The sequence below is a fragment of the Heloderma suspectum genome, chromosome 1 (genome assembly GCF_057233095.1).
Source record: "Heloderma suspectum isolate Gila_16-S chromosome 1, 16-S_ref, whole genome shotgun sequence".
NCBI lineage: Eukaryota > Metazoa > Chordata > Lepidosauria > Squamata > Helodermatidae > Heloderma > Heloderma suspectum.
The window spans coordinates 97,899,788-97,924,009 of NC_139458.1; the positions used below are offsets into that span (position 1 = coordinate 97,899,788).

Genomic DNA, 24,222 nt, shown 5'->3' on the forward strand with positions numbered 1-24,222 from the left:
GATAGGTATAACTGAGACTTGGTGGGATGACTCTCATGACTGGAATACAGCAACTGAAGGATATAACTTGTTCAAAAAGAACAGGAGGAACAGAAAGGGAGGTGGGATTGCACTATATGTTAAAAATACGTATCTCTGCACAGAAATACAGGAGGATGAGCTTGGTATCCCCATTGAGAGCATCTGGATCAAAATAAATGAAGCAAAGAATAAAAGGAACCTGGTGGTCAGAGTCTACTACCGGCCACCCAATTAAGGAGAAGACGAGGATGAAACCTTTGAAAAGCAAATAGCCAATGTTTCAAGGAAGCATGATGTAATAGTAATGGGGGACTTCAATTTCCCCGATATTTGTTGGGAGACAAATTCTGCAAAACATGGCCCCTCCAGGAAATTCCTGACTTGTGTGGCCGATAACTTCCTCCTACAGAAAGTAAAGGAAGGAACTAGAGGATTGGCTATCCTTGACTTGATCTTAATCAACAGAGATGACTTAGTGGATAAAGTAGCAGTTACAGGAACTCTGGGGGAAAGCAACCATGTTATACTTGAGTTCTTGGTTCTAAAGGAAGCAAAAGCTGAGTGCAGTCAAACACGTTACCTGGATTTTAGGAAAGCAGATTTTAATAAACTCAGAACAAGATCAGTAAGGTCCCATGGCAAGCAACTCTAACGAGAAAAGGAGTCCGAGATGGGTGGGAGCTTTTAAAAAAGGAAATTCTCAAGGCACAATCACAAACAATTCCAACAAGAAGAAAAGGTGAAAGACAACAGAAGAAGCCAATGTGGCTTCACAAAAAGCTTTGTGATGACCTGAAAACAAAAAAGGACACATATAGGAAGTCGAAAGAAGGCCAAGCAACAACGCAAGAGTACAGGCAGGTAGCACAGAATTGCAGGGATGGTGTCAGGAAGACTAAAGCTGAGAACGCACTGAGGTTAGCGAGGGATGCTAAAAACAACAAAAAGGCTTTCTTCAGATAGATGCATAGTAAAAGACAGAGGAAAGAAATGGTGGTTCAGCTATTAAATAAGGATGGCGAAATTATAACAGATGACAAAGAAAAGGCAGAGGTGCTCAATTCCTACTTTGGCTCAGTCTTCTCCCAAAAGAGGGTCTATGACCCCTCTGGCAAAGGCAAAGTACGGGCTGAAGGGGCAGGATTGCAGCTTGAGATCGATAGGCATATGGTCAAGGAACACCTAATTACTTTGAATGAGTTCAAATCTCCAGGGCCAGATGAACTGCATCCTAGAGTAATAAAGGAACTGGCAGAAGAACTCTCAGAACCACTGTCTACTCTCTTTGAGAAATCATGGAGGTTGGGTGAAGTGCCAGATGACTGGAGGAGGGCTAATGTTGTCCCTATCTTCAAAAAAGGCCCAAAGGAGGAACCTGGGAACTACAAACCAGTCAGGCTGATATCAATCCCTGGGAAAATTCTGGAGCAGATGATAAAGCAATCCATCTGGAAGCACCTTGAAAACAATGCCATGATTACTCGAAGCCAACATGGATTTGTCAAGAACATATCCTGCCAGACGAATCTGATCTCATTTTTTGATCAGGTAACCTCCCTTGTGGACTGTGGGAATGCTGTAGACATCATATACCTCGACTTCAGCAAAGCTTTCGACAAAGTGCCCCATGATACCCTGATGAGCAAACCAGCTCAAAGTGGGCTAGATGAAACAACGATTCAGTGGATCCACAGTTGGCTACAGAATCAGAGTGAAAGAGTGCTTATCAATGGGATCTTCTCAAACTGGGGAGAGGTAACAAGCAGGGTACCACAGGGCTCAGTCCTGGGCCCAATGCTCTTCAACATTTTTATTAATGAACAAAATTCAAAGTGATCTTGATGGATTGGAGCACTGGGCAGAAAACAATAGAATGACATTTAATAGGGATCAATGCCAAGTTCTGTACCTAGGAAAAAGAAACCAAATGCACAGTTACCAGATGGGGGATACGTGGCTCAACAACACTACAAGCGAGAAGGATGTTGCCCATCACAAGCTGGATATGAGCCAACAATGTGATGTGGCTGCAAGAAAGGCAAATGCTCTTTTGGGCTGCATTAATAGAAGCATAGCTTCCAAATCCCAGGAAGTACTAGTTCCCCTCTACTCAGTACTGGTTAGGCCTCATCTGGAGTACTGTGTCCAGTTCTGGGCACCACACGTTAAGAAGGATGCAGACAAACTGGAGAGAGTACAGAGGAGGGCAACGAGGGTGATCAGGGGAGTGGAAACAAAGCCCTATGAAGAGAGACTGAAAGAACTGGGCATGTTTAGCCTTGAGAACAGAAGACTGAGGGGAGATATGATAGCGCTCTTCGAGTACTTGAAAGGTTGTCACAGAGAGGAAGGCCAGGATCTCTTCTCGATCATCCCAGAGTGCAGGACACGGAATAATGGGCTCAAGTTACAGGAAGCCAGATTCCGGCTGAACATCAGGAGAAACTTCCTGACTGTTAGAGCAATACGACAATGGAACCAATGACCTATGGAGGAGTGGGCTCTCCCACACTGGAGGCATTCAAGACGAGGCTGGACAGCCATCTGTCAGGGATGCTCTGACTTAGATTCCTGCATTGAGCAGGGGGTTGGACTCGATGGCCTTGTAGGCCCCTTCCAACCCTACTATTCTATGATTCTATGAATTAAATTCTTGCCTCAGGAGACTTTAGTATACCGCATCAGGGACAGACCTCTCCTCCCAAGACACTGGGGAACTGCCAATCAGTGTTGACAATACAGAGCGAGATAGACCAATGGTCTGACTCGATATAAGTCAGCTTTAGATTTTCAGCAGACAAGTCAGAAGTGGAAAAAGTTCCCCGAAAGTTTGAAAAATAATTCATCTACAGTTAAGCTTTGGTAATCTCTACAATTCAGGTGCACTTACTTCCATTCTGTACTGCACAACAAACCTGGCGGCACATGGAGTATACAATGCAGGCTGCAGCAGAACTGTCCACTCCACCGCTAAGTGGCAAGAGAAATCCTCCCTAACAGATCGCAGCAGAAAAACACAAGAAAGCATTGTTGGGAGCCATGTATCTGACGCTTCAATAATTAAACCTTCAAACCATTTTTTTCAGCCCTCAGTTACATGCAGCTACTTCTAGTCTGATCTTAGTTACTCCTGGCCACAAATGCTTCCAAGTTTCACACCTCATAACTCATCCAATTACTTTAAGACCCTTGCTCAGAATTAAGGCGATGTACACACTTTTCCACATATCTTAAAAAAAAAAAAAACAGCTTTGGGAAATGCAGAGTGAAGTAACCCCACCAAAGGGAAAGAGGGGAGTCAGCATGGCCCCTTCCTTTGGTTCAGCTGGGACCACCTGTCCTTGGGCTCCTCCCTTCTCAGAATCGCTTTTTGCAGGGAACATTACATGCAGTCATTATGGGACAGTATGGACATGCTTACCTTTCCTTTCTTCCCTTTTGTACTATGTCCCTTAGACAAATATCAGCCACTGTGGCTGCTTTGGCAGAAAGGTGGTACAGAAATGTAGCAAAATTACTATGTGTCAGCACAGTCAACACCCCCCCACACCTTTTTGTGGCAAGGAAGGCACCTTTGTCTTGCTTCTACAGCTACTCCCTTACTATTACTGTCACTGCAGATTTCCCCCTTCTCTTTAACTTTAGACCATTAAGGCCTGTAGAGTGCTATGAATGGAACCAGATCAAGCAGATCAAAGTAAGTGGAAAATCTTTAAAAAGCAAAACAGACAAAACCCCACTTCCATAAATACCAGGTTTGCTACTGATTTCACAAGTAAACACGACTGAGCAATTGCAACTTTAAGGGTACAATCCTATGAGGATAGCCTCTGAACTCGGAGGCAGCTGACTAGCCAACGCAGGGCAGGCAGAGCACAGAGGGGATCCTTTCCTCCATGCTCTGGCTGCCTGCATTTGTGGCTAGACAAATGATTTTGGCTGTCTAGCCGGGGCATCTTGGCGCGGCGGGGGGGAGGCCAGATGGCGCATAACAAGTGTAACGATGGTTCTACAGTCTCCTCCCCTCCCCAGGAACGTGCCCTTTTCACCTGCTCCACACTGTACTTACGAGCATGGAGAAGGGGACGCACCGCGCTGCCTACAAGGTGGCGAGGGTGGTGGCGGGGAATGAGGCTTCCAGGAACTGAAAAATCCTATGGCAGTCTAGACACTGTCTAGTGGCCATAGGATTGCTCCCTCTGTTAAAAAGATACCTTCAAATTTTCTCAAAAAACATACAGCGGGGATGTTGAACCTCATTCAGTCTGAGGGCCAAATTCCATTTCGAGGACACTCTCAGGGGCCGCATTCTAGTGGTGGGCAGGGCCAAAGGCAAAAGGGAGCAGGGCAGAAATACAAAAAATACTAGAAAATACCAGCGTATTTTAGCTTAAAGCTCTTCCTACCAGTAACTAAGCCTTAGGAGAGGCATTTCAAACTTTTAGAAGGGGGGGGGGACAAGCAAAAGCTGAGAAACCACCATCCTATCAACAGCTGGGAAGAAAGGAAGTGGGGCTAAGGGAAGAGGCGGGGACAGGGGAAGGGGACAGGGTCATCTGAAGAACCCTGGAGGGCCGGATTAGGACCGCAGGTGGGCCAAATTTGGCCCACAGGCTTGAGGTTTAACACTCCTGCCATACAGGTTCTACTACAAAGAAGATGCTTACAATGTAGGTGAATGAAGGAAATGACATCTTTACCTGTTTGCTGCGCCTTAAGTAGTCCCAAAGCCAACATGCAGGACCAAGGCTGAAGTAAAAGAGGGCACATTTCAAGATGAATATGGGAAACATGTTCTCTCCTGAGATCACACGCTGCCATCATCTACATTTTAATATAACGTAATATTACTCTATTTACTCTATCCACACACACCTACTACTTATAGCACAATCCTATGCATACTTACTCAGAACTACGCCAGTTGAGTTGAAGGGGGCTTACTCCTAGGAAAGTGTCCATAGGATTAATGATTTACACTGGAAAAATGTATTGCTTCCTGGAAACGACGGCAGGAGAAGACCACTTCTTATGTTATATTTTTGTAGTTGGGTTCTTCTGATGTTATATGTACATTGAATTAGTTATGAAGGGCACATTTCGTGTATAAATTACAGCACTGCCTTTTCAAAATGCATATGAACAGCAGTCAGAAAGGAAAGGAAGCGGGGAGCTAGGTTCTTTTTTCCAAGCATCACCCTTCACAACTGAGCCATGAATGCACATTTATCTGTATTCTAATGTCAGAACCAGAATACAAAAGGTCACAGAAGAAGTGGCCTTTATGCTACAATCCACTTCACTTTTTAAAAGCTCAGTTCTATCCCATCTTTCCCTGAAAAGCTCAAGGAGATGTAACACCCATTTTGCCCTCCCAACAACCCTGTGAGGTAGGTTAGGCTGAGAGATGGTGAGTGACCCCAAGGTCATCCAGCAGCTTCATGGCTGAGTAGGGATTTGAACCTGGGTCTCTCCTGTCTTAGTCCGACATTCTAACCCAGGGGTAGGCAACCTGGTGCCCTCCAGATGTTTTGGACTACAACTCCTATCAGCCCCAGCCAGCATGGCCAGTGGTGAGGGATTACGGGAGTTTTGATCCAAAGCATCTGGGGGGCATCTGTCTCTACTCTAACCTCTATACCACCCTGACTAAACAGTCATTAATTTATCCTACAAAATGACTGTACATTGTTACATCAAAGAAGCGCTCTTAAGCGTTAGATCACAGTCCTAAGTATACTTTGAGCTAAAACAAATGAGCAGAAGCTCCTTGTGATGCAGTCTGAAATGGCATACCCCAGCAACAGATGGATCGCATGGGACTTCAATCTGTAATTTAGCTCAGTCGATTTCAGTGGAACTCATTCCACTTAATATGTCTAGTACTGATGTGCTTGTTCATTATAATTTCTTGAACATTACTAATACACTTTATGGTTTGAGGGACAAGGGTGATGGAACAATATATTTTAGTACATAATACACTGAAAAAAATGAATTGATAGAGTACACCATGAGAAGGATTCTGTCGCTACAACGCTGAACTATAGAGAATGGAAGCGTCACTTGCTGTTAAGTTAGAAATTATTCCAAATTTTTTTACAAAGCACTTTGGAAAGATGTTTACAAAAACATCAGACTTGAAAATATTATAGTCCATATTGTTCAGAAGTGGAATATCTCATTTTTATCTCCAATAAGGATACTAAACGACTAGTTAAAAATAAATAAAAAAATACTTAATGGATTACCAAACTGTGTTACGTGATCAAGAAAGATCTAAAAAATGCTTTGCTCTCCTGTTTGGATTATTAAAGCTTAAACTAAACAGGACAGTCACATAAAAATGAAATAAAAATCCTCAAAGGTTAAAACACACCATGATACAAACTGATAACAGAAGGGTAGAGTTTCCCGTTTTGCCTTTTTGAAAGTTCTCAAGTATTTTTCTAAAACACAATTCAGGCCAAACTGCACTTGCTCAGAAGGAAGCTGCTGGAGGATCAACGTTCATACAGAAAACAAGTTATCAGTAGTAAGTCTGAATTAGGTGATGGCAAAATATACCCTATCAAGAGAGAAGCTGCCCATGAGGCATGAACAATTCAGAGGATGCTGATCATAGATCACAAATATACTCTTTGCACTGCAATATTTTGTGACTGGGAAATGGCAGAATCATTTTTATGAAACAACTGAAATACTGGACAATCCAAGAACAGAATAATGTCTGGGGGCATCCAAGGCCTTAGCCCATCCCCTGCACCAAAGATACATTGGCTGCTTAAATGCAGAGTTGTAAGGAGCACAGGAGTACTACACAAAGGCTTTTGGGCAAGGCTGGGCAACTTGTGTCCCTACAGGAGTTCTGGCCTACAACTCCCATCAGCCCTAGCCAGCATAGCCAATGGTGAGGGATCTCGGGAGTTGCGGGCTAAACCTGGAGGGCCACAAGAGCCCACCCTAGTTTTGGGGATGGGCAGGAAGAAAAGATGGGGGCTGGGTTGCTCTTGTTCCCTTGCATTCTTCCCCTAAGAGCTGTGCAGTAGGCCCACGGTTCACAGTACCGATGCATCTTTCAGCAACGATGCATTTTTCAGAGTGCAGCAAGGACATTTCTCCCTCTTGAGAACCAGTGTGGTGTAGTGGTGAGAGTGTTGGACTGGGAGCCAAGAGATCTGGCATCTAGTCCCCACTCAGCCATGGAAGATCACTGGGTGACTTTGGGCTGGTTACAGACTCTCAGCCCAACCTACCTCACAGGGTTGTTGTTGTGAGGATAAAATGGAGAGGAGGAGGATAATGTAAGCTGCCTTGGGTTCCTTGCAAGAGGAAAAGGTGGGATATAAATGCAATAAATAAATAAAATGGGATGGAGCTTTTCACCTCTGCCCTGCTGACCTCACAGATGGTGCTGTAGCAGCTCCTGCGGCATGGCAAAGAGTTGTGCCCCAGCAGCTACACAGGTTTTGCCTACCTGATCTCTTCCAAAGAGCTATGATACCTCCACTGGATAGGCTCATTTGTAGGTACACATATGTCATCAAAACATGATAGGGCAAAATTTACTTTTATTCTACGGTAGGGCGTCACTTTGCTTGCCTGGTCAATTAAAAAAAAGAAAGAAAGAAAAGGAAATTCAGGAAACAGAGGCAGTTAACATTTTTCTATAGAACAATCTACGTTTTCGTATGATCTGGAATACAGTATCTGTCTAGATGCTTCAGTTTTAGCTCTCGTTGCTTGCAAAGCATTTTACCTAACGAACACCTCATTAAAATCAATAGCAAGGAAAAAACATAATGTGAGGTATACTTACTGCTAAGTTTCGAGAGGATATTTCTGCCCTGTAACTTCTGACATCTTCCAAGTCCAGAGTGGCAACCAAGACTTCCTGAAAAATGACAGAAGAGGCAACTGGCTACAAGGTGCTGAGCTTTCAAAATCATTTTTCACTATATTTCTGTTTTACACTAGAGGCATAAGCTGGGTTCACACAACATGCTAACCCACACTCAGTGGTTGAGTGTGGGTTGTTTTGAACCATGGGCTGTTTGTTAAACCGTGGGTTAGCATTTTGTCTGAACCCAGGACATTTTCTGCAGGGTGGCTTGTTAACCATGCAGTGTGGCTTATTTTTCTTCAACAAGCCACCTTGAGAACCCATGGTTTGTTGTTGGGTTGTTCAGGGTGGTTAACAAGCCACACTGCATGGTTAACAAGCCACCCTGAAGAAAATGTCTTGGGTTCGGACAACACGCTAACCCATGGTTCAACACAACCCACACTCAAACACTGAATGTGGATTAGTGTGTTGTGTGAATGCAGCCACTGTAGCTTCTAGCTTATTTGTAACATGGAAGTAAAGCCAGTGATGGCAACGTCACAGAAGCTCCCATTACATGCCAATACTAATACATAGGAGTGTTCTTTTAAGAACATATTTACATCTAACGGCTTCAAGTACATCTCCCATCTGGCCCATCAATAAGAGATGTTAGGTTGACAGGTACTAGGGACAGGGTCTTTTCAGCCATGGCCCCATACTAATAGAATGTTCTCCCCCCGGAAGTACGTATGACCCCATCACTTGTGAGTTTTAAAAGTACTCCTAAGTCATTTTCATTTCAGTCCACCTTTTCTTAACTGCTGTGTTTTAATGATGTTTTAATGCTCATTTTAAAGGGACGTAATGGTCGATTTTAATTTGATTTTATATGTTTTTTTATGTTTGTGCAATTATTTGTACACAGTTTTGTGAGGGCAATTGCCCTGAAATGCAGTTCACAGGTCATGTATTAAGTACATAAATATGCATTACCACATCATCCAGAGAAAACTGAAGTCCTTGAGCAACAATGTCTCCATTCATAGAGATCATCGCACAGCCGTCATAATACAGACGATCACCATCACAGCCCTTCTGGTTAGCCAACACATATATCCCGCCATTCTAAACAAAACACCACCACAACACATCATTAAAAGTACAGCAAGACCATACGTTGCCAACAGCAACAACGATACCAACCTTTTCAATAGCACAGCAAATATTTTGTCATTTTAATGTAAGAGAACTGCTGTGAGCAACATAAAGGGAGCCATACTTTAGGCCCTCACTGAAGCAGTACGATCAGCCTTACGCAGGGGCACAGTGCTGAAAATGCAGTTTTCATGTCCTGCTTCAATACTGCTTAGTAAGAGCAAGAGGCAGTACTCAACAAACATTTGGGACTATCTGTGTGAAAGTGAGAAAACGAATAGTGGGAACAGCTTTTATGATACCAGCTCTGCAAATGTAAAAGTAACATTCATAATTGTTATCTTGCTTGCACACATTAAAAGCAGATCCTTCCCTGTCCCCCCCACCCCCGTATGATTTCTTCATTTCATCTATTCCTTTTCTAAACTGCCAGATAACATAAGCTCTATGGGAGGTTGACAAAGATCAGACACACAAAAATATAATAATGTAATAGAAAACGATTCACATACAAACATATAAAACAACTTTACACAATCAATAATAGAAAATCCAGGACCCATTAAAAAAAAACACCTTATCATATGCTGTCAAATGCCTGAGAGTAGAGGAAAGTCTTGACCTGGCACCAGGTAGACCTTGGGGCAGGAGAGTGTTTCACAACTGGGGGCCACCACTGAGAAAGTCCTCTTCCTTGTTGCCATCCTCTGAACCTGCCTCAGAGGGGGGCCTCTGATAATGATCATAGTATATGGGTAGGTCATACCAGGAGAGGCGCTCCGTCAATTACTGCGGTCCCAAGCCATATAAGGCTTTATAGGTCAAAACCAGCACCTTGCATTGGGCTCAGAAATGTTTGGACAGCCAGTGTATGCAGGACAGAATCAGTGTAATATATTCAGATCTTCTGGTCCCCACTATCAATTCAGCTGCTGCAGCTTTCAAACTGTCTTCAGAGGCAGCCCCACATACGAGCACATTGCAGTAATCTAACTTGGAGGTTACTAATCTAACTCTTCTCAGTTACAGAATCATGTGGAGAGTTTCAGAGGGACTAGGTTGCATACAGATACATTTCATAGGGCCACAGTTCATTTCCGTGATCAAAACAGAATTTTGCTCAACTGCTGTGATCACAAAAATCGCTTCTGGCCACTGCAGCCTGCACCTGCTTACAGCGCAGTTCCAAGAAAGCTTTTTGGCACCATCCCATACATAGGAGGGTCTACATGGAGATATTAAATAGACAGTTTTCATGTGTGAATTGGCCCTACGTAGAGGGGCCAGAGCTAAAACAATGTGAAGGGAACCGCAATGGCTCTGGTCTTCTTTGCTTTCATGTGAACCAAGTTGAGGGGCTGTAGCTCGGGGGTAGAGCACCTGCTTTGCATGCAGAAGGTCCCAGGTTCAATCCCCGGCATCTCCAGGTAGGGCTAGGAAAGAATCCTGCTTGAAAGCCTGGAGAGCCCGGCTATCGAGCTAGATAGACCAATGATCTGACTCAATCTAAGGCAGTGTCCTATGATCTCAGTTTATAAAGGATAATACTACATGAATGTGTTTGACCTATAGTCAAAACAATGAACCAGAGCTATATTCTGAATACATGTGATGCAGGAACCTTGTTGAAGCTAAGGAAGTCTGAGTCTGGTCAGGGCCAGGGATGGGAGACCTCTGGGGAACCCTGTGTATGCCACTTTGCATTCTATTGATGGAACATAAAAGGTAATAAACACACACTTGATTTATCATAAAACTCTGTGTAACAGTAAAAAAAATTCCCAGGAAGATCTACCTTTGCTGTTGCAAAATTTACCAATTCCACTCGAGTATGAGCTTTTCCTAATACATGGTGACTTGCTGAAGAATTTGTGAAGATCTCTACTCCATCAATACCCATTTCAATATGAGGACTGTGAAATTGAGCAACCACAAATAAAGCAAACAGATTACAGCTCCACATAATATGCATTGTACTATCGGGCATGCCACAGAATGTAAATAATAAATGACAAAGTGCACAATAAAATCGGGAAGGCTTAACCCAACAACAACCAAACTTGTTTAAGTGTCTGGAAAATGCAATTCACTCCAACCACAGTGATATTTTGGAGGAAATGGGCTGGATCTAGAGTCCCTGTTAGTGGAATTCCACTCGTAGAATGGAAAGAGGTGATTCTCGCCGATTCCTCCTTTCCCATTCAGTTCCCTGGAAAGCTGCTCTGGAAGACTAAGGACCCTTCCGAAACAGCAGGGGAGGTGGCGCAGAGGACTGCAGGGGAAGTCAGTGAAAATCACCTCTTCTCATTTCCTCCAGTGGGAAGCTCCACTTGGATCTCTGTCACTTCCATGAATGGAAGGAGTCCTTCAAAGCACAAGAGGGATACTCTGGATCCAACCCAATATGTTCAGACCCTTCTGCCAAAAATGAACTAATTTAGAGAACACCGCTTATACCACTACTGAATAAGTACTGTACATAGGCAGTTGGATGAAGCCTCCCTTTGCAAAGCCACATCCATCAGGGCAGCGTCCAACTTCTTTGACAAGAATATCTCAAGTTCAGTTCAAATTATGAGACAGTGCCACTTCTATTATCAAAATGAAACGAAATAAATAATAGTATTGAAATTGTTTACTGAAATTGTTTTTAGCTGTCTAAATTGTTTTAAATTTTGTATGTTAGCCATTTTATACTATGTTTTATTATAATGTTGTATTTGTGGTTTATAATTTTTGTGAATTGTTCTGAACCACCCAAAAAGCTTCCGCTATTGGGTGGTATAGAAATGAAATAAATAAAAAATAAATAAATAGTGCACTACAGTATATGTACAACCCACACTTGCCTCGAAGTAGTTTTGCCTCTAGTGTACTGAGCCAGGCAGCACTAATAGTGAGGGGGTAGGCAACTTGTCGGCTAAAATATCTGGAGGGCCACATCTCCCATCATCCCTCACCATTGGCTATGCTGGCTAAGGCTGATGGGAACTGAAGGCCAAAACCACTGGAGGGACACAGACTGCCCAGCTCTGCTGTTCCTGTTGAGATATACTATAAACTCATGGTGTAGCTTGTTTATGAACAATCCATCAAAAACTGAATTGTAACTAAGACCTGAGGAGAGTGAAGAATAAGGCCTGATTCTTACTGAGGTGGTAGAAAGATATGCCTGGCCTGTACCACTTCAGACTGCAGGTGTGATTCAAATGATGGAATGCTCCACCATAAACTGGAGGTGGTGGTGGGGGGATTCCGATAGAAAATTAGCATATTTCAGAAAAGGCTTGGCTAGAACTCTTCACCTGGAAATCTAGCTTCTTCCTTGGAAGGAATTTTTTGTACTCAGAAACATTCAATCAGATGAGCCCCTCCCTGCTACAGCATGATGTGGCAGACCTCACTGAGACCAAGGCCATAGTTGCAACTTATGTTTTGTGGAATGGGTCTCTTACATTTTAGGCACGCCCGGTTCAGCAACAAAGCCATGTACTGAAATGCTTTGTTTATTTTGTTTTGGACTTGCAAAACTACCACGGGTCTGAAACTCCAGGATTTCTACAATTTTATACACTGAATCCATTATTATTGAACTTCCTGTGTATAAAATAAGCAATAATCAGCTGAAAGAGCTTCTGTGAACATAGAAATTTCAACAGCGAAAGCATCCAGAAACAATACAAGAAGTTCTCCTACATATTGCCATATTGCTGTTGATCTAGACATTCTGTAAAGAATTTTTTTCCTCCATCAAGAAGACTTAGATGTGTACAGCATAATCAGTTTGGGGTTTGTCATCCCCAATGGAGAAATCCTCCTCTGAGGAGCTAGAATTCCCAGAGACAGACAACACCAAGGACCCACACATGGCAGGAGACCTGGGGGAGCCTGGGCCCTCAGGGGAGATGACAAGAGGTCCATCCCCACAGGAGGAGGGGAGTTCCATGTATGAGGTGGAGGCTGGGCAACTACCTAGCCCCCAATACTGCCATTACCTCAAGAGGTAGGCAAGTAGGACTCCTTTAAGAAGTGTTTGATAGAAGGAAGGACTCCTCAAGAGGAAGGGACTCCTTGAGAGCAAGGCTTGTAATGAACTGCAGCTGAGCCCTGGGTGGGGCTCAGGAAGCTCTAGCTATAGAAGCCTGCAGCATCAGCCTTGCCATTGCTGGAAACAATATCTTATTTTCAGCTTCAGTCTCCTGATACCCTGACCTTGGCTTGTGTTTGTACCACTGCCCCCTGGACTCCTGCCTTACTCTGCTTTTGCACTGCGTTTCTATTTGACTGATTGCCCAAATTTTAACCTTGGCTGTGCCTCAGACCTCTCTCTGGAAAAACAGTACTTGCCTGGTGAACTGTGCTTGACCATTTGCCTGCTAAATTGACTTTTCTATTGTATTTGTCCCTGTATTTGCCTAGCAAAGAGCGAGACCCACTTAGAGCAGCACAGGGTTTGATTTATTTTAGCAGTTTCAGGAATGTTTTCTCCAGACTTCAGTTCATCAGTCTTACCTGGTTGGTGTCCACAGTTCTTCACAGATTTCAGTCCCTATGCAGGTATCTAAAGTTGCTAGTACTGCATCACCAAATGGGACGCTTTCCTAAGATAAGCAAAGAGTGCGGATGGACTTTTGGAGGTGGGGAGAAAGCAATCATCTACCCCAAAACTGATCAACATGAATGAAAATATCTGGCAGAAAGTGTGAAAAATACATTTATCATGTACAATCATAATTGTACATAATTTCATAATACCCAATAGGTTTCTGAAACCTAAATTTAGGTCAATTATACTTTTAATTCAAGCATATTATGCAACAGGGATAGCTAATTACAATCCATGTCACAAGATTTAATGGAAGCACACAGTGACCCTGTTCACGTGTAATGCTAAGCCATGATGGTTAGGGAATTTGTGCAAACCACTGTGGCTTAGCATGTCGTGTTGGGGGAGAAAAGCTCACTAGCCATGGTTCTGAAACCACCCCGGCTATCCACCCCTCCCCCCGCAGCACAGTTAAGGGGCCCTGGGGTAGCTTACCATTAGGGTGTTGTGCTCCCCAGTGATTAAAACAAGCTCAGGGTGGCTTCTAAGCCACAACCATAGAGACAGAGATCTAGAGTGTCTCGCACTTCCGGTGACGTTCTAGCTGGCATGGACTTTCTCTATGGTCACTGGTACATCGTGACGGATGGAGTGGCCGACACACATTTTCACAGCGTGAGGGCCGCTGGGATCACTGGCGTGGTTCCCGGTCATGTGACAGGCGCGCGTGTCATAATTACCCTAAGCACCCTCCCCCCATGCGCATCAGAATAGAGCCAGTAACATTCAGCTACAAAACATACTGGAAAATTAAGCTCTGCCAAGTTGCACTTCTTAGTCTATCAAGACTTGAATGTTTCTGATCTATTAACCAAGCTAAAAGGTATCAGGAGTGGGCCATGGGACTGGGTCCCCCACAGCATGTCTCCCTTATGAGAGAGCTCTCCCAACCTCTCCAAAACTCTCTTATCCATAGTTAAGGCTTATGTCGGCACCAATAACCTTTAATGGTTGATGAATTTCACGTATGCCTGAATATCTTACCAATACTAATAGTTTTTCATTACCTTGCCTGTTTTTGAATTCAGTTATGCCCCCAATGTAAGGGGAAGGAATGGAAAATAAAATAACTGGTTATGCAGTTGTAACACAGAACATAGGCTAAGAAACGTCTATCTCATCTAAGCCATTTGTCCATAACATCTGAAAATTAAAAAAAGGGAAGCATCTTACCTGAACTGTTATCTGTTGTATCATCCTGGGAAGAAAATATTCTTCCACATGCCTAAAGTGAGCGAATTATTTGAGATGTCTTTATTATTTCCACTTATATCCTGCTCTTCATTTAAAAAAAATCCCAGGATGAATAACAGCATTAAAATATCCTACAATTAATTAATTAATTAATTAATGATATAAACCAACTCTGATAAACTTATCAATCAATCTACAACAGAGCTAAAGGGTCATAAATGCCCAGGTGGACAAACAGATCAGGTATCCCCAATCTTTTTGTTTCGGTGGGCACATCTGGAATACTGAGAGTGCCATGGGCACCCTCACAAAATGGATGCCATGGGGAGTTTGCCCAATGACAAAATGGGTGCCATGGTGGGCGTGGATGGTCAAAAGACACCCATTTCTCAGAAGGCAAACTGGTGAGACTAGAAAAAAAATTAACTTGCCCAAGAACCTAAGCACATGGCAAGGGTGGAGTCTGAGCTCGAAACTACAAAACCACTCTTTTGAACCCCCAACTTTCTGCTCCAACGTCCATTTCACAGACGTTCTGCATGTTATGAAGCACTGTAACATTATATCAGAATAATGAAAGCAAGATGATAAACAGTGCTTGGATATCACTGTCATGATTTTTTTTAAAATTGTAAAGGAAACTGCATGACAAAGGCTTCTGAAGGATCTTTTAATAGACGTTTGCAGTACCAACGTCAAAGGACAATGTAGTTCTTTAAGGATGCAATCCTATCCATGTTTAGGCACAAAAAGGCCTAAAATTCCCCGGATATCCCAGCCTATATGGCTGCCTAGTGGGTTGCTGGGAGTTGTAGGACATTATTCTGTCTAAACACAGATAGGATTGCACATAAAGTGGCTATCACAGGATAGAGCATAAAGAGCAGAGCCTACCGTGATCTGTTCCAAGGAGTGAACCATCGCATTTCCCGATAGTTTCCTGTATTTGCCAATGCTATCTTTGGCCGTATGAGAAGAATTTTCCTTGAATAATGAAAAAAAAAGCTACTATGATCACATGCATTGAACCCCCCCCCCCCCCAAGTGAAATCTTTAAGAAATAAAGTGAAAGCTTTGAGACAAAGTCCTACGAGGAAAGGTTGAAGGATATGTTTAGCCTGGAGAAGAAATGGTTAAAAGACAATATACAAGCCATCTTCAAATCTTTGAAGGGTTGCCACATAGTTGGTGGAGAAAATTAATTGTCTTTTGCTCAAGAGGATAGGACCTGAACCACTGGCTTCAATTTATGAGAGAAAAAAGATTTAGACTAAACGTTAGAATGTCCTGATAAAACAGACAGCCTCAAAAGAAGGTGGACTCTCCTTTCTTGGGGACGGGGGTTTTTATACAAAGGTTGGATGGCCACCTATCAGAGAAGCTGGAGTACTAGATTTCCTGCATCAGCAGGGGGTTGGACTAGATGACCTTTGAGGCACCTTCTAGGTCTATGACTCTATTTTTTATTATTAGAAACACAGCTCTAACTCCCACTAAAAGCAATGGGAATGAAATATATAGCCAAACAGAAGCACACATAGACATTACCAGGAAGATGCATCCTAAAGAAGGTACTTTGATTGAAAGGCAGCCACGTACTTGTTTAGAAAGATCACTCTACAATTGTAGCGAACGTTTCGGTGCATAATAGGCCTGTAGAAATAAGAAAGGCTAGTGATATCAGGTTTCAGATCTCTTACTGCAGGTTATGTCCTTATATAAAGAAGACCAGAACAAAATAATCTAATGTATCTTTCCCACACCCACGGACACTGCTGCATTCAAATGTCTCTTCTATAGCAAGTGCCAGAAAGTATTATCACTGACTATTATGTTCCCAACTTGGGACTGTCTAAAGTAGCAGGTACAATACTTCAAGGCATTCCCCTTGCATGTCCATCATCTAGGCAAAGCGGAGCCTGATGCTAGTCTCTCTTTTAGACCCTACTACTTTTATGTATGAACAGGCTTCTACACTGAGAGCCATGTGATGGAGTGGTTAGAATGCTGGAGTGGGATTTGGGAGATCCGGGTTCTAGTCCCCACTCGGCCATGAAGCTCACTGGGTGACTTTGGGCCAGTCACTGACTCTCAGCCTAACCTACCTTACAGGGTTGTTGTAAGGATCAAATGGAGAGACAGAGGACTATGTAAGGCACCTTGGGTTCCTTGCAAAAGGAAAAAAAGGTGGGATATAAGTTTAACAGTAAATAAGACAAATAAATAAATGTAAGGCTTCCTTGCCATTGGAGAGGAGGAACCTCTTCCTGGCAAGCAAGACACAGCAATGAATGAGGATGAAGTCAGAAGAACAAAGAAGTGCTCATTCTTTAAACAGGGAAGAGAGACAGACCCTGCTTCTTTCCCAGACCTCTGGCAAGTGCAGATTAGGGAGAGGAGCCTGTAGCTCAGCCCAGCCTGGGATGCCCTCAGCAAAGTTAAGCTCTCATCTTTTCCCAGTGCCAAGTATCAAGATTTAGTGCTAGGCTGATCATTTCCCTCAAATGAAGGACTGGACTCATCTGGCACCAAGCTAGGACAGAAGTGGCAGCAATCATTTCTTGCTATTTCTGAGCACCTCTTAGCCCAACACATAGTGAGTGAATGATCCTACCTCTCTCTAAAGAGAAAGAGTTGTTAAAGCGTTTTCCTTCTGTGAAATAAGTTTCTGTTGGCAATGAAAACTGTGGGTTATTCAGTGTGTTGTGGCTCAAACCCCACCTCTGTCTTGTAGTCAGTCTCTAGGGCAAATTACTTATCCTTTGTGACTAGCCACACCTCCCTTGGCAGCCATTTTGTGGTGGTGCCCAGCACAGATTGCTGAATGTCCCCATGGGTCCCAAAAGGTTGCCCACCCCGAGTTAACCTCTCTCCTTGCACAGCCCTTTGGAAGTCCTTGAAAGAGCAAGACTGCGAAAACAAGAAACTAACCCTTCCCCTCCAGGGAGAGCCTAGACTCCCACCCCTTTCAAGTGTCTCCCACCCCAACTCCCCATGGACTCTGGAAAGGGGGGAACTAGAGAGATTTTTGCTGCTTCTGAGTGTGCCCCAATCTGGCACAAGCTAAGTGACCCTCCCCTGAGGAAAGCAATTGGCATTTCCCTTCACACTGGTCTGAGAAGAGGTATGTCCCACCTCAGACCAGACCAGCTTCAGATGCAAAGCTGAAACACATACCCTCACCCACCTCCTATGTGCACGCCAGAGAACTGGAGGGAGAAGAAAGGAGTTGGGAGCATGGTAATAGCAAATACTGGACAGGCATATTAAGACCAACCAGAATTTGTGGGCACCTGTATATAATAATTTCCTCTGGCAGTAGGGAAACTCAGAAACTTGTGATGGACTGGAGTTAGTATGGGTGAATCAATGCAGACCATGATCATCTAATCCACTAGGGCAATTAAAACCAATTCAGTTGACACAAACATTTGCACACGTCAAATATGTACTGCAAATTTCTTCTGCTGGCACTGATACTAACCAGGAACTGGTATATTAGAACATTCAGCAATCTGAAGTTTGGAATTTATTTTACAAGTCATAAATATTATTATTAGAGAGTACCTCTGAAAGAAACGGGGACAACGAAAATAATTAAGTTTGCTAATCCCACATAGAAAACAGTATATTTATCACGTAACCAGTTCAAAGCTAATATTCTAGTTTGTCCTTAAGAAACCCGCTGTACATTATAATTATGAGAAACTTACATTCCAACATCACATATTACGTCTTGAGTTACAGGAGATTCCAAAAGCTTAGCCAGAACTTGAAACGAATGCAGGAGCGTATCAGACTCATAGTAGTGATCTGAGCAGCCATAACCACTGAACAGAAAAGATAACATAAGGAACAAGATCAGACAACACATATTATACACACTAAAGAGGACGCCATGAGCTGCTTTCACAAGGCGTATCACCTAAACCGATGTCATTTCAGCATAGCTATCATTACCTTCAGGAATGCCTCACCCCTTAAGTCCGTGCCTGATCTCTGTCATCATTGGAGGGTGCCACATACTCCTGAGGTCCGCCTCAGGAGCACTTGCAGTAGAGCATTTAGTGTTACAGCACCCACCCCCTGGAACAATTTACCAATAGATATCAGACAGGCCCCCGTGGTTCTGATGTCTAGACATCTTCTTAAAACTCATCTCTTCACACAGGCTTTCCCTGAAGTGATCAGCCAGCTATGGTTTGTAGCACACAGTAGAATGCGTGGTTTTATCGCTGATTAATTTGTATTATGTTGTTTTTATTCTTATATTTATGGCTGTTTTGATGGCATTGTATTTTATGTTCACAGCTTTGATACCTCTGTGGAAAGTGGTATATAAATTTGAGTAATAAATAAATAGGAAATTGTACACACCTCACATATACACATTAACGTTGAGTGAGTGCATGTGTCTGTCTGAACACTTGCATTTGTACAAGTGGTGGGGAAGCCCTGATTAATGGAAGATTCTTACACCACTTACACCAATAAGATCACATTGCCTACCATGAAATAACTGCAGTGTAAGACAGCAGTCATCAACACCAAAGAAATAACTGTGCGGTGAGTACATAAGAGAGGGTTCAGACAACATGATAACTCACACTCAGGGGTTGAGTATGGGTTGAGTGTGGGTTGTCATTGAACCATGGGTGGTTGTTGAACTGTGGGTTATCATGTTGTCTGAACCAGCTACAATAATAAACCGTGGTTTGTTGACCATGAACAACCCACAGTTTACAACCCAACAACAAACCATGGGTTCTCTTCATGGATTGCTGGTGGTTAACAAACCATGGTTCAATGGCAACCCACACTCAGCCTATACTCAACCTCTGAGTGTGGGTTATTGTGTTGTCTGAACCCAGCCAAAGAGTATTTCCTACAAAGTTTTTCTACTGATTAGGTTTGGAATCCCATAGCATGACTGAGATAGCCATCTGTCCCTTCCCATTCTACTACTCCCCCGCCCTTTTCCCCACAAATGGAGACAAACAAATTTGCATACAATTTCATTGAGGGAGAGTGGAAAGGTACTGAGGAACATCCAGTTTGGGACAACTAATCTCATAAGGGTAATGTTTGAAATACCACAACCCCAAATCAAAGATCAGTCAGCTTTAACAGTGCTGATCATCTGTTTGAGGAGGTCTCATGTGTTTCATGGAGGAATCCTCTTGAGAAGATGATCTGGAGCCTCCTGAGTTGGATGTCCCCAGGAAATATCTCATACAATTCTCTAATGTCATGCAGCTGAGCTCTAGGTGGGGCTCTGGTAGCTCTAGCTATATCTGCTCTCAGTTGGAATTTGAGAGCTGCTGGAAACAATGTCTGACCTCAGCTCCTAGTTGATGGAATCTTGTTTTTCTCTGATTTTGCTGTGTGTTTGAACCTCCATGCTACAGCCCTCTGGACTCCTGCCTGATTCTGCTTTTTGGATTGTGTTATTATTCGACTACCCTCGCATGTTTTGACCTTGGCTGTACCTCAGACTTCTCTTCTGGAAAGCTTGCCTAGTAAAACTGCTTTGATCATTTTCTCTGTCCAGTGGAGGCTGGTGGCTACGATGTCATGGGCCAGTGAATCCCCTCTGTGTTCCAGTCAGAACTCTAAAGCAGCTATCCAAGGTGCTTCAGAACCTTGAATAGCTCCTTTAGAGTTCTGACTGAAACCCAGAGCGGATTCACTGCCCCACTGACATCAGAGCCACCAGCCTCTATTGACTGTATCTTGACCCCTCCTGTCTTAGCCTGTTTGCTTTCTGGACTGAAACTTTTGTGTCTGACAAAGGTTTCAGTCCAGCGTAATTTGCCTGCTTAACTGACTTCCCTATTTGGATCTGTCCCTGTATTTTCATATCCTTGAACTAGACCCAGCTGGAACAAGACAGGAGGTAGACAGCTGTATATATTGGGTGTGCAAACCTATGCATGTTTGGACAGAAAAAAGTTGCACAACTCCCTGCACTCCCCAGCCAGCCATGGGAATTGTAGCATGTTTTCTGGCTAAACATGCATAGAATTGTGCCCTGGTTTCTCTTCCCTTGTAAAAAGATTAAACGACCTGTCCTGGACAGGATTACGCTCCCCGTGAAGGCGCAGGTGCATAGCTTGGGAGTACTCCTAGATCAATCCCTGGCACTGGAGCCCCAGATGGACCCTGTGGCCCAGAGTACTTGGGGCCAGCTTTGGCTGATCCACCAGCTATGCCCTTTCCTGGACAGGGATAACCTAGTCACAGTAGTACATGCACTGGTAACTTCCCAATTAGACTACTGCAATGCACTTTATGTGGGGCTGCTCTTGAAGACAACTTGGAAGTTGCAGCTAGTGCAAAATGCAGCAACTGGACTGCTGACTGGAACATCTCATAAAAATCATATAACACCAATTTTAAAGGAATTTCACTGGCTGTCAAAATGCTTCCGGTCAGAATTCAAGGTTTTGGTGATGACATTTATCGAGGCTTGGGACCTCGATATCTGAGGGAGCGCATCTCCCTATATATGCCTGCCTGAGGACTGAGATCTGTTGGAGGGGCCCTCCTCTGTATCCCACCAGTGCAAGACATACACTATGGTGGGATGTGGGAGACAGCCTCCTCTGCTGTGGTACCCCGGTTGTGGAATGCCCTACCCTTGGAGGCCCAAATTGGCACAGACATTCGTTTCATTTTGGCACCAAGTAAAAACATGGCTTTTTACTAAAGCCTTTGAGGGCTAAATGCATTCTGTAAAGTAGCACACTGTTTTATTGTTATTATTAACCGTCCTTGGTCTTCACCAGACCCCCTGTCCGGGAGACCAAGGTTGCTGAGTGCATGTACTGGAGGATGGGCCTGAAGGGCAGTCTGGGAATTCTGCTTGTGTACTGTCCACACCGCTGCATGACTGACTCCCTGGCCAAGGTGCTTGAGGTGGTCTCTGATGTGCGTGTGCAGTCCCCTAACTTGTTTGTGTTGGGTGACTTCAATGTACATTTGGGGGCCATCCTCACAGGGGCACCTCGGGACTTCATGGAGACCATGGCTTCCTGGGAGCTACACCATATTCCAACTGGGCCCACCCATGTAGCCGGTCATGCACTAGACCTTGTGTTTGTTTCTGGAGAAGCAGGGAGTGATCTGGAAGTCGGGGTATATCCACCACCCCCTTGTCATGGTCAGATCACTATCTGGTGACGTTGGACTTCTCGGTTCCACAACCCCTCCGCAGGCATGGAGAACCCATTAAAATGGTCCGCCCCAGGCGTCTTATGGATCCGAATGGATTCCTGAACACGCTTGGGGATTCTCTGGAGCGTGCCAACGGCCACTCGGTCGAGACCCTGGGGGGTGGCTGGAATGCCGCAATCACTGGGGCATTAGATCGGGTGGCTCCAAAACTCCCTCTCCCCCTGAACAGGGCTCGGACTGCACCATGGTTCAATCCGCAGTTACGAGGTCTGAAACAGGAGGTGAGACGGCTAGAGCGCTGGTGGCGGAAGTCTCGCTCCAAAGGTGATCAGACACGTGCTAGAGCTGTATCTTCAGCCTATCATGTGGCGGTGAAGGCAGCAAAAAAGGTATATTATGCTGCCTCTATCGTGTCTGCAGAGTGCTGTCCCAGGAGGCTGTTCCAAGTGGTCCAGAGCCTGGTCGGTCCAGTTGCTCTGGAACCACTGGAGCATTCTAAGGCCTCCTGTGAGGCCTTGGCAAGGCACTTTGCAGATAAAATTGATCGGATTAGGAGTGTTATTCCATGCACTGTGGATACACTTAGTGAGCAGGAGGTGGTCTGTGGCACACCAGTTTTGAGCTCATAACACCATTATGAGCTGCAGAGAGGCTGGGTGAGGGGATCAAGGCGGTGGTGAGTGCCTCCCTTGAGGAGGGAGTGATGCCATCAGCCCTCAAGGAGGCAGTGATAAGACCGCTTTTAAAAAAGCCCTCCTTGGATCCCCAAGTTCTGAACAACTTTCGCCCAGTCTCGAATCTGCCATTTTTGGGCAAGGTGACTGAGCAGGTGGTGGCGATGCAGTTGAAGGCACACTTGGAAGAAGCCGATTATCTAGATCCGTTTCAGTCGGGCTTCAGGTCTGGGCATGGGACAGAAACGGCCTTGGTCACCTTGGTGGATGATATGAGGAGGGCTCTGGATAGGGGCGAATGCTCCTTCCTTGTTCTCCTCGACCTCTCAGCGGCTTTTGATACCACTGACCATGGTATCCTCCTGGACCGCCTGGAGGGGTTGGGCACTGGAGACACCATATTACGGTGGTTCCGGTCCTTCCTCTCTGGCAGGTACCAGAGGGTAGCACTGGGAGAGGAGGTTTCGGACCCATGGCCGCTCACTTGTGGGGTGCCACAGGGTTCCATCCTCTCCCCAATGCTATTTAACATCTATGTGAAGCCGCTGGGGGTTATCATCAGGAGGTTTGGGGTGCGGTGTTATCAATATGCGAGGTGTCTACCTCGCGTTCAAATCTTCACCAAGGTTGGCCGTAGAATCCCTGTCCAAATGTCTGGAGACGGTGAGTGGCTGGATGGGGAGGAACAAGCTGAAGCTGAACCCTGACAAGACCGAGGTACTTTTGGTGGGAGACAAGAGGAGGTTGAGGGATGTTGACCTGGTGTTCAATGGGGTATGGTTACCCTTGAAAGACCAGGTCCGCAGCTTGGGGGTCATCTTAGACTCCCAGCTGTCCATGGAGGCTCAGGTGTCAGCTGTGAGCCGGACAGCACTATACCAACTCCATCTGATAGGGCGGCTGAGCCCCTACCTTCCTGACCATCTGCTCCCATCGGTAGTACATGCCCTGGTCTCCTCTCGTTTAGACTACTGTAATGTGCTCTACATGGGGTTACCCTTGAAGATGGCTCGGAAGCTGCAGCTGGTACAGAACGTGGCGGCTCGCCTGATTAAAGGCAGCCGCCGGCAAGATCACATCACTCCAGTGTTGAAGGAGCTGCACTGGCTACCAGTTGTTTTCTAGGCCAAATTCAAGGTGTTGGTTTTGACCTTTAAAATCCTATATGGTTCCGGCCCAGCCTATCTCAAGGAGCGCCTCCAGCAACACCAGATAGGCCACTCAACAAGATCAGCCTCGGATGGCCTTCTCTCTGTCCCATCAGCCAGGGCAGCTAGGCTGGTGAGGACGAGGGAAAGGGCCTTCTCTGTGGTGGCCCCCACTCTGTGGAACTTCCTCCCTAGGGAACTCCGCAATGCCCCCTCTTTAATGAGCTTCCGCCATGCATTAAAAACATGGTTGTTCAGGCAGGCATTTGGGATGGGCTAGGGTAATTTTAGAAATGTGATGTTTTTAATGTTGAATTTTATTGTATAAACTGTTTTTATTGTTGTACATTGCTCAGAGTGGCTGGGTGACCAGCCAGACGGGCGATTAATGAATTTAATAAAATAAATAAATAAATACAT

At 44.6% G+C, this 24,222-nt stretch overlaps 1 protein-coding gene across 10 annotated transcripts in view; it reads right to left on the bottom strand.

Moving 5' to 3' along the window:
- Window positions 1-24,222, bottom strand: part of NADSYN1 (NAD synthetase 1) — a 49,950-nt gene that overhangs the window by 22,080 nt on the left and 3,648 nt on the right. For 4 of the 10 annotated variants that reach the window (XR_014790509.1, XM_084852215.1, XM_084852156.1 and 1 more), the window contains exons 3-13: window positions 18,518-18,634; window positions 16,404-16,457; window positions 15,699-15,788; window positions 14,784-14,835; window positions 13,517-13,605; window positions 10,800-10,917; window positions 8,843-8,974; window positions 7,841-7,915; window positions 7,499-7,623; window positions 4,722-4,770; window positions 2,912-3,014 (exon numbers count right to left, since the gene is read on the bottom strand). Coding sequence is in view for 9 of the 10 variants with exons in the window: in XM_084852215.1 (XP_084708341.1) it covers window positions 2,912-3,014; window positions 4,722-4,770; window positions 7,499-7,623; window positions 7,841-7,915; window positions 8,843-8,974; window positions 10,800-10,917; window positions 13,517-13,605; window positions 14,784-14,835; window positions 15,699-15,788; window positions 16,404-16,457; window positions 18,518-18,634 (1,004 nt within the window). In the remaining variant the exon portion in view is untranslated. Of the gene's footprint in view, window positions 1-2,911; window positions 3,015-4,721; window positions 4,771-7,498; window positions 7,624-7,840; window positions 7,916-8,842; window positions 8,975-10,799; window positions 10,918-13,516; window positions 13,606-14,783; window positions 14,836-15,698; window positions 15,789-16,352; window positions 16,973-18,517; window positions 18,635-24,222 lie in introns of those variants that run through there. The other 6 variants (XM_084852176.1, XM_084852204.1, XM_084852166.1 and 3 more) reach the window with 6 other exon arrangements.